The 12,810-nt window shown below is 32.3% G+C and overlaps 2 protein-coding genes across 16 annotated transcripts in view; one reads left to right on the plus strand and one right to left on the minus strand.

Annotated features, from left to right (window-relative positions):
- The window catches only part of LOC122636339 (KN motif and ankyrin repeat domain-containing protein 1), a 94,142-nt gene extending 85,293 nt beyond the window's left edge, over positions 1 to 8,849 (plus strand). Inside the window, exon 11 of the mRNA XM_043827464.1 lies at positions 8,581 to 8,849. The gene's annotated coding sequence lies outside the window, so the exon portion shown is untranslated. The remainder of the gene's footprint in view (positions 1 to 8,580) is intronic.
- LOC122636337 (plasma membrane calcium-transporting ATPase 3) overlaps positions 1 to 12,810 on the minus strand; it is an 88,591-nt gene that overhangs the window by 38,740 nt on the left and 37,041 nt on the right. For 13 of the 15 annotated variants that reach the window (XR_006328913.1, XR_006328911.1, XR_006328914.1 and 10 more), the window contains 11 exons: positions 11,652 to 11,929; positions 11,367 to 11,564; positions 11,055 to 11,284; positions 10,756 to 10,891; positions 10,541 to 10,675; positions 8,378 to 8,413; positions 6,785 to 7,173; positions 5,385 to 5,869; positions 4,056 to 5,101; positions 3,694 to 3,908; positions 2,936 to 3,087 (listed from right to left, as the gene is read on the minus strand). Coding sequence is in view for 11 of the 15 variants with exons in the window: in XM_043827454.1 (XP_043683389.1) it covers positions 2,936 to 3,087; positions 3,694 to 3,908; positions 4,056 to 5,101; positions 5,385 to 5,869; positions 6,785 to 7,173; positions 8,378 to 8,413; positions 10,541 to 10,675; positions 10,756 to 10,891; positions 11,055 to 11,284; positions 11,367 to 11,564; positions 11,652 to 11,808 (3,179 nt within the window). In the remaining 4 variants the exon portion in view is untranslated. Of the gene's footprint in view, positions 1 to 2,935; positions 3,088 to 3,693; positions 3,909 to 4,055; positions 5,102 to 5,384; positions 5,870 to 6,784; positions 7,174 to 8,377; positions 8,414 to 10,540; positions 10,676 to 10,755; positions 10,892 to 11,054; positions 11,285 to 11,366; positions 11,565 to 11,651; positions 11,930 to 12,552; positions 12,733 to 12,810 lie in introns of those variants that run through there. The other 2 variants (XM_043827450.1, XM_043827451.1) reach the window with 2 other exon arrangements.

Here is a 12,810-nt window from a genome sequence, read left to right on the forward strand (position 1 = left end):
TACATATTGAAACTATTATGCAACACATACATAATCGTACATAACCATTTCGACGAGATCGTCTATGTATATATGTATGTATATATATATATATAATTTTTGTTAATTTAGAATTATCATTATTTATTTATTTATTTATTTATTTATTTATTTTTTTTTTTAGTACCAACTTTGACGTCTAACGTGCTCTGATATACGTACATACTTAACAATAATAATTCGTATGCTATATCACCATTAGTATTCATTGTGATTTATATAAACTTCATTGTGTGTGTGTATATATATATATAAGTATTGTTATTTTTTTTGTTTAATATCTTACGAGTCTACCCTAAAGAATTTTGGATATATAAAATTGCATAAAGCAATATTTTATTAACTACACTTCTACGTGCATAGAGAAATGATCTAAGAGGATTCGCGTGAATATTGATCTCGATCGTTCGAGATCAAAGCTTCGCATCGCATCGCATCGTACATGTGAAAAGAGAAAAAAAAAAATAAAAAGAAAATAAGAAGACATTCGAGGTAAGTATCTCAGAGCACTAAGGCGTTTTTCTAATTTTTAAGCGGCTCGATCAAGCTGTACATTCGATCTTAGAAATATCATTAGGATACTATTTTTCGATTTTAATTGATTAATTTTTTTCCCCTTTCTTTTTTCCTTCTTTCTTTTTTTGGAGGATTGGAAAAATTATTTAAACAAGATGATCTTCGTTGTAATAGCGATGAAAGAAAATAATATGAAAATTATTAAGAATTTTTATCAAGAATTTGTGATATATATAAATGTTTGTAAAAAAATTCTTGATAAAAAGTTAAAGACAAAAAAATGTTCATTTTATAATCTTCAATCTCTGCTACAACGAAAGTTCATTTTTATTTTTGTATTAATTAATTTTTCATCGATCTTTGTCCAAAAAAAAAAAAAAGAAAGAAAGAAAGAAAGAAAGAAAATGAAAAGAGAAAAATATATATATATATAAATCAATCAAATTCAAAAAACGATGTCCAATATTTCTACGACCGACACATCAAATTTTATTTTCGAAAGGTCCTAATTCGTGTAAAACAATTAACACAGGCCGTGTGGAAAGTACGATCGTGAGTTAACAAAAAAAAAAAAGCAATACACTACATATCGTATTGAGGGTTTATCAAATAGTAGAGAGGAACGAGGGAGTAAAGAGAGGGAGGATTGGGGGGTTGGGGTTGGGGTTGGGGTTGGATAGAGAGTGATGACAAGTACACTAACACAGATTTTATCTCTAAATTAGATTGTCAATTAAAATCGTTCAACGAATGGACGAGTTCAAAGTCGATCATGCAAATGCATACTACTAATCGTAAAGTACGGAGATTCAAATAAAAAAAAAAAAAATAAAAATAAAAAAATAAAGGAGGAAAAAAGAAAAATAGAAAAAAGAAGAAAGAGAAAAAGATATATACAAGAAAAGTGAATAAAGAAAAAGAAGAAAAGAAAAAGTTATTAAATTTTATTTAATAGCGATCGGTTAGTAAAGTTGAATTGAAAAAAAAAAATTAAATTAAAATAGAGAGAGAGAGAGAGAGAGATAAAGATGGTCTTGATTGATTGATTGATTGATTGATTGATTGATTGATTGATTGATTGATTGACTGACTGACTGACTGACTGACTGACTGACTGACTGACTGACTGACTGACTGACTGAATAATAATAATAATAATAATAATAATAATAATAATAATAATAATAATAATAATAGTAATAATAATAAGAAGAAGAAGAACAAGAACAATGATAATACATGTTAATACGAACGCGTTTTTAAAAAATAGTTTGAACAGAAAATGCTGATCACCGATGGTTATTGCCAATGATGTGATTGTTATTGCTATATATAAATTTTCTTTTTATGGGTTATTTATCTTTTTTTCTTTTTTTTTTTCTATTTGTTTGTTTGTTTCAGGTATATCATTCCTGTAAAACATAAGTACGATGTTCTTTCTATATGCACACATACTCAAATGTTATCGAATGCTATATTATATACAAGAGAAAGTTGCGTTGTTATAATAGTGCGAGGAAAAAGCAAGATCCATATCACCGTCGATCTTATTCCTTTTTTTTTTTTTCCACTTTCTTTTCGTTGTCAATTTTCCATGCTCGTCGGTGGTGTACGTCGTATCGAATAAAATCGATATTGTACACATTATTAGTATACAAATGATTATGTTAATTACATAAAAACCAAAAGAAAAGGGGGAAAAAATGTAAATTACAAATATTCAGTTAATCAGCGATTATATACATGTGCGGAGGAGCCTTTGCAAAAGTTTCCAAACGATTTGAAAAATCGATCAATTCTTTTTTTTTTTTTTTTTCTTTCTTTTTTTTTTTCTTCGAGATTATTCGGCTTAATTTTTGCAGATTGTACAAGCTCAAGAAATTTTGTTTACAATCCGAAAAAAAAGAATTAGAAGGATTGATCCAAACGATCTCGGAAAAAATCTAATTGATCTTGACAAATCTCATGGAAACTCATGGCCCGCTTTTAATATCGATCTAACGCAAAGATTAGCTTATTTAAAGACGTATTATCGGTCGGATGATTAGAAACGTATCGTCGATCGACGATTATAACACGTATCGATTGATCGATCTAAATTCGATCTCGCACGAAAATATATGTTATATATATATATATATATATCTATCTATTTCCTGCTCGTAAAAGATAAAAAAAAAAGAAAATCTATTCGAAGAAAAGAGAGATTTCGTAATTATAGTATAAGAAAACGTTAGTTAATAATTCTAAATCAATTAAGGAAGAAAATTATTACATGTATATATATACATATTTATATATATATATATAATATATATTTTCTATTTATATATATATATATATGTATATATGTATATATGTATATTGTATATTCACTTACGAGAGAATTTTGGGTATCTTCCGTGTTGGAATAGTCGTGACTACTTGGCCCCACAATAGCGTCCCGATTCCGAAGAACAGGCACCACATCCATTGTTCTAACGTAAGAGCTTTTGTGCTGAACGCCATTTTACCGTACTGTATGATGACCACCTAGAAAACAAAGACGTAACGTTTTATTAAACAAATAAATATATACGTGCATATATGTACATATATTTACATGTTTTTACACATGTCAAGGTCATTGTAAAACCGATGTTATACGATGCTCCAAAATTTTCAATAGCTGAAGTTGAAAGTAATATTAATTTCATGAAGCATACAATCACAATAAACACTCCTCTCTCTCTCTCTATCTCTCTCTCTCTTTGTCGAGAAGAAAGTAGTATAGTAGTATAGTAGTAGTAGTAGTAGTAGTAGTAGTAGTGGTGATGGTAGTAGAAGTAGTAGTAGTAGTAGTGATGGTGATGGTAGTAGTAGTAGTAGTACAAATAGATTCATTCCTATAATTATCACATCACTCAAATATCAATTCGTGATAAGAATGAACTCGATCGATCGATCGATCGATCGATCTTGAAAACCTCAGGAAATTGTTGGTAGCGTCGTTTGTTATTTTCGTTTCGTTTTGTTAGAAATATTGCAGCCTCACGAACGGGCGCACCTACACCGATGAATTTTTTCACTTGTCGTATAAAATATATAGGAGAAAAAAGATGGCGGAAGATATGGAGAAGGTTAAAGTAGAATAATTACCTGCGACAAACACGTGCCAATCCAAATAGAATAAAATATAGGGTTGGTGAATATTCCCTGGAAGACATTGCGCTGACCATGAATTTTTCTGGCATTAAATTCGTTGAAGAGAGTCATCATGACGAAGGTATTAAAGATGACGGTGAAATGTTGAGTGGGTCCGCCACCTCTAGCCGCAACTCCTCGGCCAGTTTCGATATCTAGCATCTTGTCACCTGTAAATAGAATCCAAATTGGGGATGAATAAGAGAGAAAGAGAAAGAGGGAGAGAGAGAGAGAGAGAGAGAGAGAGAAGAGAAGAAAACTCTAACGTCTGATACAAAAAAGTAAAAGATAGAAATATATATATAAAAAAAACTCACCAACGAAAAGAAGCATAAAAATAACAGTCAACTGATAAACTGCCTGACCAAGAATATTTTTCATCATCGTCCTTGATATTAACGGCTTTGTGCGTCCGTACGGCTTGCGAAGTAACAGATCCGACGTAGGCAATTCGGTGGCAAGTGCAAGGGACGCTAGAGTGTCCATAATCAGGTTAACCCACAACATTTGTACCGCTTTTAACGGTGAATCTTGTACGGCACATGCTCCGATAAAGGCGACGATAACAGCTACGACGTTAACGGTCAACTGAAATTGCAAGAACTTTGCTATACTATCGTAGACGTTTCTTCCCCACATAACGGCCTTAACGATGGAAGAAAAGTTATCGTCCGTCAGAATAATATCGGAAGCTTCCTTCGCCACGTCGGTACCAGCTATACCCATGGCAAAGCCAACGTCGGCTTTCTTTAATGCCGGACCATCGTTCGTACCATCACCGGTCACGGCTACTACCTCACGACTGGCCGTTGCTTTGCTGTCGATTATACCTTTTACCAATGTATACTTATCGGTTGGCGATGATCTAGCCAAAACCCTTAACTTTGGCCACACTTTGTCCAATAGATGTTGCTGTACCTCACCGTTACTGTCTCTGATCCTTCGATTAAACTCCTTCCCTTCGAGAATAAGAAAGTCCTCGTTTGGTTTTAATATTCCGCACTTCAAGGCGATCGACCTAGCCGTATTAATATTGTCACCGGTGACCATTCGCACTGTTATACCAGCCTTTTGGCACTTTCTAATTGCGTCTGGTACCTCGGGACGTACTGGATCCTCGATACCGACGATACCGAGACACGTTAAATTATTAACGATATTTTCCTCGTCCTCCCAATTCGGCTCGTTATCCGAGTGTACTTGATTTATCTCCGCCTTCCCGGGTACAAAGTCGCGATATGCGATCGAGATTGTACGTAGACCGTTACACGCCATTGGTTCTATCACGTTCTTAACCAGACGTTCTTGCATCTCTCTCGTAAATTTTTCCAGATGACCGTCGCGACCGTAGATAAAGGCACATCTGCGTAAAACAAATTGGACCTAATGAAAGATTCGTTAAATTTGGATTTGCCTCGTTTAGATAATAGAAGTTACTGGGATCGATCTGTTTCTTGCGATTCAGATTGATTTGCTTTCTTTTTCTCCTTCTAAGCGACTACACGATACATTTTCATTTCGATTAGAAATATCCGCGTGCTAGAGCATTTGTTTCTTTTCTCGCTCTACATAAAAGAAAATCGAATCCTCTGGGTGATCTAAATTAAAGGATTCAAAAGAGACGAAGAAAAAGATGAAGAACGTACTTCTTCATGATGATCTCGGAAGCGCCCTTGGTGAAAAGCCTATATCCACCACCTTCCCTTGGAATAACAGTAGACATGCTCTTTCTAACGCTATTGAAAGTATAGACCCGCGTGAAAGTTTCCTCAGGGTGGTCATCTCTAACAGTTTGATATTTTTCGCCCAGGGCCACTACGAATCCAAGTAAGGCACATTCGGTTTTGTTACCGACTTGCATCGGCAATTCTGAAGGGTCTTGCGAGGGCATGATTCTGGACGTGTACGCCGAATTAATGGAGATGGATTGTATTAATAAGTTTCCAACGTGGCTCGGGATATCGGAAAAACTTGGAACCGTCTTGCTCATTTTCTCACATATGTAGGACTCTACCACTGTCATACGATTGGTCGTCAGGGTTCCGGTTTTATCCGAACAAATGGCGGTAGCGTTACCCATCGTTTCGCAAGCATCCAAATGCCGTACCAAATTGTTGTCCTTCATCATTTTCTACAAATCAAAGTTTCACAGAAAAAAAAATATTGTTAAAACGTTGCTCCTTCGCGCTGACCGATATAAATCGCCCTTTGATAATTTAACACGTTAACTTATACGATCGATCGATAATGATCCATCTTAATCAATTTTTTTTGTTTATTAGTATCATTACAATACTAAATACTAAATGAATATTACGAATTCATTACCTTAAACAATGAATTGCCGTAAGAATTAATGAACAAAACTTGATTTTAATCGGAACGAATAACTTCGAAAGTACGAATTACTGTACTAATTTATTAATCAAAAATTGAATAACTTTAAAAATTAATTACTGCGCAATTTACTCAATTTATATATATATATAATATATATAATATATATATATATATAAATTTATTCCTGTAAAAATGAATCATTTTGAAAATGAATAGCCGTATAGATTGATGATTAAATTAGAAAAAAAGAAAAAAAAAAAAAGAAAAAAAAAAGTCAAGTACCAGGAGGAATAAAAAAAAATGTTTAATAAGTACAAATATAAAATCAGATAAAATACGATAAAACAACAAACAATTGTGTCAAAAGATTCGACGCATTAAAAATAATAGTTTAAAAGAATGAAAAAAGAAAAATAAAAATAAAAAGATAAAAGGTAAAAAATTCGAGCTAACGTTACGCGCGTCTTATATGTCCGTATGTGTGTATATATATATATATACACAACACACCCACATATATATATACATTAAATTGCCCGAAAAATTTCTTTCGTTATCCACAAAAAGCTACTTCGTCCGGTAGTTAAAGTTTCAAAACGAAAAAGAAAACTTTTGAGACAACCTAATATACATATATACGTTTGTGAACGTGTTAAATATTCTAATACGATATAATGAAAGAATGTAAAAAAATGATCTAATTAACCTTGACGGAATAAGCGAGCGATAAGGTGACAGCCAGAGGAAGACCTTCGGGTACGGCAACGACGAGGACAGTAACACCGATAATCAAATGCCGTACCAGATCACCGGCATAAGTGTTCTTCCATGGCTTTCCCTCGATTACGAACGTCGAGACGCAAAATTGAATGATTAGAATGATCACGGTGAGTACTGCTATGGTCGAGCCAGCATAACCGATTTGTATCGCTAACTTCGTTAATTTAGCTTGAAGAACGCTCTTCTCCTTCTTAGTAGACTCTCCCCCACCTCCGTGTCCACCTCCATGATGATTTTCTCCACCCTCGTGTTTACCACCTGCTCCTCCAGTTCCAACAGCATGGCTGTTCCCAGTGATTTCTGCTCCTTCGTCTCCTTCGTTTCATAATACATAATAGACGTATTATTTATTCACGATAAATTCAATCGAGATCCATTAGTTTTTTTTCTTCTCTCTATTCTTTTTTTTTTTTTTTTTCTTCTTTTCTTTTCTTTTCTTTTTTTCCTCGAAAAGAGAAGATACTTATATTTATTTTCTCTAATTATCGAGATCGTTCAATTCTTACGCTCTTGATTTTTGTCAGACGTGATTATTCCTTTTCTTTTTTAGATTTTTTTATATATAAATATTTCTTTCGCGTGTATAGAATTCTCACATTTATAGAAATTATTTATATAGAAAGATGTACTCTAAATGGAAAAAAAAAAAAAAAAAAAAGAAAGAAAGAAAATCGTATCACCGTTTGACAAAATGGAGCGTAAAATTTAAACTCTCGATAGAAAATTAATTCTAATTAATTAAATTATAAGATACTATTATATCGAGCTAGTATTAATAATCGGAAGAAAAAAAAATAAATTGGTAAAAGCTGGGATTCTATAATAATAAAGGTAAGGTAAATAAAAATAGTATTTTGTAAAAAGGCAAAAGCACGACACGACACATTGGAAAAATACATGAACAAATAATGAAAATAGGGATCATCATCATCATCATCATCATCATCATCATCATCATCATCCTTAGAATGCAATAAAAAAAGCTAAAGGTAAATTCTGGAGTTACTAATAATCTCAAATGCATAAACCACTGGCAACAAAACACTCAGAGATTATGGAAACAGATAAGCAAGAATGATAACAAATTAAATCGATTTTTTGTTTCTTTTTCTTTTGTTCCATTGCTTTTTCTTTTTCTTTTCTATTTTACCTTACTTCTGACAATAATCTATTTTTTTTTTTTTTTTTTTAAATTCTGCGTAATGATAAAATGATATATATATATGTACGTATATTATAGCAATACAATTAATTTATTTAGATAAGAAATAAGAGATAATAAGAAGGCTGTAGAGTGCAGAAATGAAGAAGGTAGAATTGTGAAATTACTAGAAAAGAAAACAAACTTAAAGAGAGTGTATAATATATATATATATATATGTATGTATACGTATATCAAGTATAGATATATCTCAAAATTATATTTAAAGGATGTCAATCGATATCTTAACATCGACTGCATCAGCATAATTGAATACGATTAACGATAAATATATATTATTATATTGTGTGTAATCACCTGGTAATGACTTCTTCTTCCGCTGCTTTTTAGCCTCTAGATAAAAAAATGCATGCAAAACAAAATTGATTAGCAATCTATCTAAAAGTATTGTATATGCCAATGACAATTTGTGCCACATTCTATACTGCATTTTTTTGTTCCTTTCTTTTTTTTTTTTTTTTTTTTTTCTTTGCTTCGTTCTTTTTTTTTTCCTTTTTTAGACAATCCGAAAGACGGTCTCAAAATTTACAAATGCAGTACAACAACCTAGAAGATATGTGTGTGAGTATGTGTGAGTGTTCTTTTCTTTTTTCTTTTTTCTTTTTTCTTTTTTCTTTTTTTTTTCAAATAAAAATTTTGTCTTGTAATTTTCTTGTAACGAAAAATAAAAAAAATTATAAATAAATAAATATCATGGATTGTATAATTCATCTTCTAAGTTGCATATTTACAGGGACATCAATCGTATAATAAAATATTACCATATAAAGAACGATAATTTTTTTCTTTCCTTTTTCTTTCTTTTTTCTTTTTTTTTTTTTTTCTTTTTTTTTCTTTTTTATATCTTTTTAGAAATTTTTCTGCCCGCTGAAAAATCTGATAAAATTATAAAATAACATGAAATATATGTTATATGTATTTTAAAAAATGATTTGACATGAGAAGAGAATGAGATACAAATATTATAAGAACATTCTATGAAGACAAATGTTACTAATAATTATATGATCTAGGATTGTGCTAACATGAATCGAAATAACATATGATCACACAAGATATGCGATACACTAATGGAAAATAATTCTTGCGCATACAAACAAACATTTATTTGTATAACCATGTAACAAAGATCAAAGTTACATATAGGATATAAGGGCCTATTTTCTAATTGAATATGTTCTAATCAAATGGAAAAAGATTTTCATCGAATTTACACATATATATATTATTTAATTTATTTCAAAGGTCAATTTATCATAGGATTTACCCTGTATTTCACTTTAATATCATATAAAAAAATGAGAGAGAGAGAGAGAGAGATACAACAAAAAAATAAGAAATAAAATTAAAAGTTATTTATATTTCACTTCAATGAATATCTAATAATATTCATAGTGAAAAATGAAATTTGATTAAAATGTTTATCTATTCTAAATAAATTCGCAAATGAATATTTACCGATTTAATAGAAAACTGAGCAAATTATTTGGTGATTAATCAAAGTCCGATTAATTAATAACTTGTAATCGTAAAATATAAAATTCATTTGACCTCTTAAGTGGCAAAAATTGATCGTATATCTATTAATCACATAACATCTTCAAAGTTTGTACAAATTAACTCGGAAAAAAAAAAAAGAGAAAAAAAAGATGGGAAAGGGAAGCAGATATATAAGTTAAACATGCTGTAGAGAATCTTGTTTGAGTTCGATTTTCTTTTCGTTTTCTTCTTTTTTTTTTTTTTTCTTTTTTTGTTAAGGGATTACCTTGTACTTGCTACTTAAGGAGTTAAAGGTATTGCAAGTACATGCCAAAGAAAACGGGGGAACAAGTTGATAGTCATGTAATTCATAATAAAAAATTCTCACACCAATTCAACTGAAAACCATGCCTACACTGTACTTTCTCTACACTCATTTTGTGTATTTGGAAATATCATGCCTTGAAATAATAATCCCACTACTTCTTCCTGATAAATTTGGACTTTTTGTTTTCCTTCGTTTCTTTCTTTTTTTATTTTGTTCAAATAAATTTTTTATAATCTCTAGACGAATTGTATGCAAACGATTATATGTATATATACGTATCGTCTTTGATTCGATACAAGAAGTAGCGAGTTATAGATTCACTGGATTATCAGACCAGTACAACCTCGCAAAAATATGTAACTAAATTTACTCTACATATACACATATGTAATCTTATAATTGGTCAATGGAATATGGGGCTTCAACCAATATACATATATATTTACATGCATGATGGAATTACCCAATGTATAAATTTTATTTTTATTGCAAAGAGTCTAAAAGTATTATATAGCATGTATAGTAATGAATTTTTATTGGATAATTTCTTTTTTTCTGTTTTCAAGAGGTTACACTACTCTGATAATTAAGTGACTCTAGATAAGTGGCACAATTTGAAGTTACAAATAAATAGATATATATCAATCACATACCTTTTTTCATCTTCTTTATTTCCTGCTCTTGCTGATCAACGGCAGCACCCAACAAGGTGAAGATTATACCAGCCTGGGAGTTGACACCTACCGCTGTCACCAACATTTTTCCAGATCCCTCCATCACGTGAGTGCCTTTTTTAAATCAAAGCAAAGCAACGACGTGACTCTCGATATATTAATTACGCGTGTAAATATCTTTAAAAGTCAATTACCTGAAAGTACCATAGGATCGAACGCTTCTCCTTTCTTTACGTGATCCGATTCTCCAGTTAAACTGGATTCATCCACTTTAAGATCGTTGCTTTGTATAAGGATACCATCTGCAGGTAGCAGGTCTCCATATTTTATCTGCATTATTAATTGTATAATTTACCGAATACCTTGTCCTCATTTTATTTGTATTTCACGATATACAAAGAGTTAAACTCTCGTTAAAAAACGTTTCAGTCGTAACATACATATTTCGGAAACGAAAATACTTGAAACACTTGAGTTTAGTCGAGATACACACCTGACATATGTCACCTACAACGATATCAGATACAGAAATCTGTTTGACTTCTCCTTGTCGAATAACAGAGAATTTATGTTCTCCTTCGATTCGACTTTGAAGACCCCTAAACTGTCTTTCTTTGGAATAGTCATTGAATGCCGTCACTAACACCACCACAATGACAGAGATCAATATAGCAAGTCCTTCAATCCAACCATATTTTCCTTCATCCTCTTCTATCGATGACGCTGAAATTGTAATTAAGAAAAACATTGTGAACGTTTGTGAGTTTCTTCTATTGTACTTGACCTTGAAAGATTAAATACTTACCACTCTGTTCTTCGTCCGCTGGTTGATAAAAACTAAGACCTAACGAAACCAAAGCTGCTATTTCCAAAATGATTAAAGTAACGTCCTGTAAAGCTTCCCATACTAATTGTAAAAACGTTTTAGGTGGCTTTGGAGGAATCATGTTGGAGCCAAACGTATCTCTCCTATGTTGAATGTCTGCTGTCGACCCACTGAGACCTATAACGACAAAGAAATCGTACTCATTGATACATCGTAGAAAGAATAAGAAATTGGTCTGCGACATGGCATTGAAATAAATCTTACCTTCGCTGGGTGAAGTATATAGCTTTTTACATATCTCCTGCACGCCACCGTAACCATTGAGCTTATTGACACCTTCACGACCTCTGTGCTCCATGAGCTCACGAAGTTGCTTAAGAGTAATACCATATTGGGCTGGTCGGCCATCTATTGTCGCCATTTTGCCTTAGTTACCGTGGTTGGCCTAAGCCAACTCTAATATTCTTCTCTTAAGCTACCAGCTTTTATTGATCCCTAACGTCACTGCTCCACTGTCCTCCAAATAATCGGAGGACAAACAGCTGAAACAAAACGATACACAAACCATAAGTAACATTTCAACTCGTATCTAAATACAATTACAGTATACGTTACTACGATTAAAATATTATTTCGTTTGCATATTTAAAAAACAAAAAAAAAAAAAAACTTAGATAGGACGTAATATACCGTTCGTATAATCAAGAAGATATACGTAAAAACATACACATAAATAACTCATAACGAATAGGGATAGAAAAAAGAAATTCTAAATGAACCCTAGATATTTGATAATTATTAAACCAAGTTATCAATTTAATCAGAAAGTTCGTTAACGTCTCGTAACGTATAAAAACACTTTGTCCGAGCTTCGACATATTCCTTAGTCGATGCTCGTCTGTCAGTAAAGCCGACATCACGAAGAGGTTATGTGTCCCATTAGCAATCGTTTCAAATGAAAATTTCCATAACAAAAGAATGGAAGGTGGGTCATTGTCGCAGGATAGCTCGATATAACGACATCGTTCAACGAACAGTATATGTTTTTCAACGACTAAATACAACAATGTTAATGTAAAGGGTAAAAAGAAAAAAAACTAGAGAGAGAAAGAGAAAAAGAAAGAGAGAGAGAGAGAGAGAGAGAGAGAGAGAGAGAGAAATTTACCGAGCGACGATACTTTCCAATTCGACTCCGAACCAAAGCCACGAATGCCGCATACGAGGTTTTAACGTCTATCAATGTCTCGTATTTCGAAACCTCATCTTTTTCCTGTCAATAACGCACGCAGAAAACTCATCGATAACCAGCGTTCCCGGTCCGGTCACCGAAGAAAGGTGTGTTAAGTAGAGTAAGCCATTAACAAAGTGGTCATCGATTCGTATCGCCCTCTACCGTACCGCGCCGGTACTTCATAGTTCTTCT

This window comes from Vespula pensylvanica, chromosome 21 (assembly GCF_014466175.1).
Source record: "Vespula pensylvanica isolate Volc-1 chromosome 21, ASM1446617v1, whole genome shotgun sequence".
NCBI lineage: Eukaryota > Metazoa > Arthropoda > Insecta > Hymenoptera > Vespidae > Vespula > Vespula pensylvanica.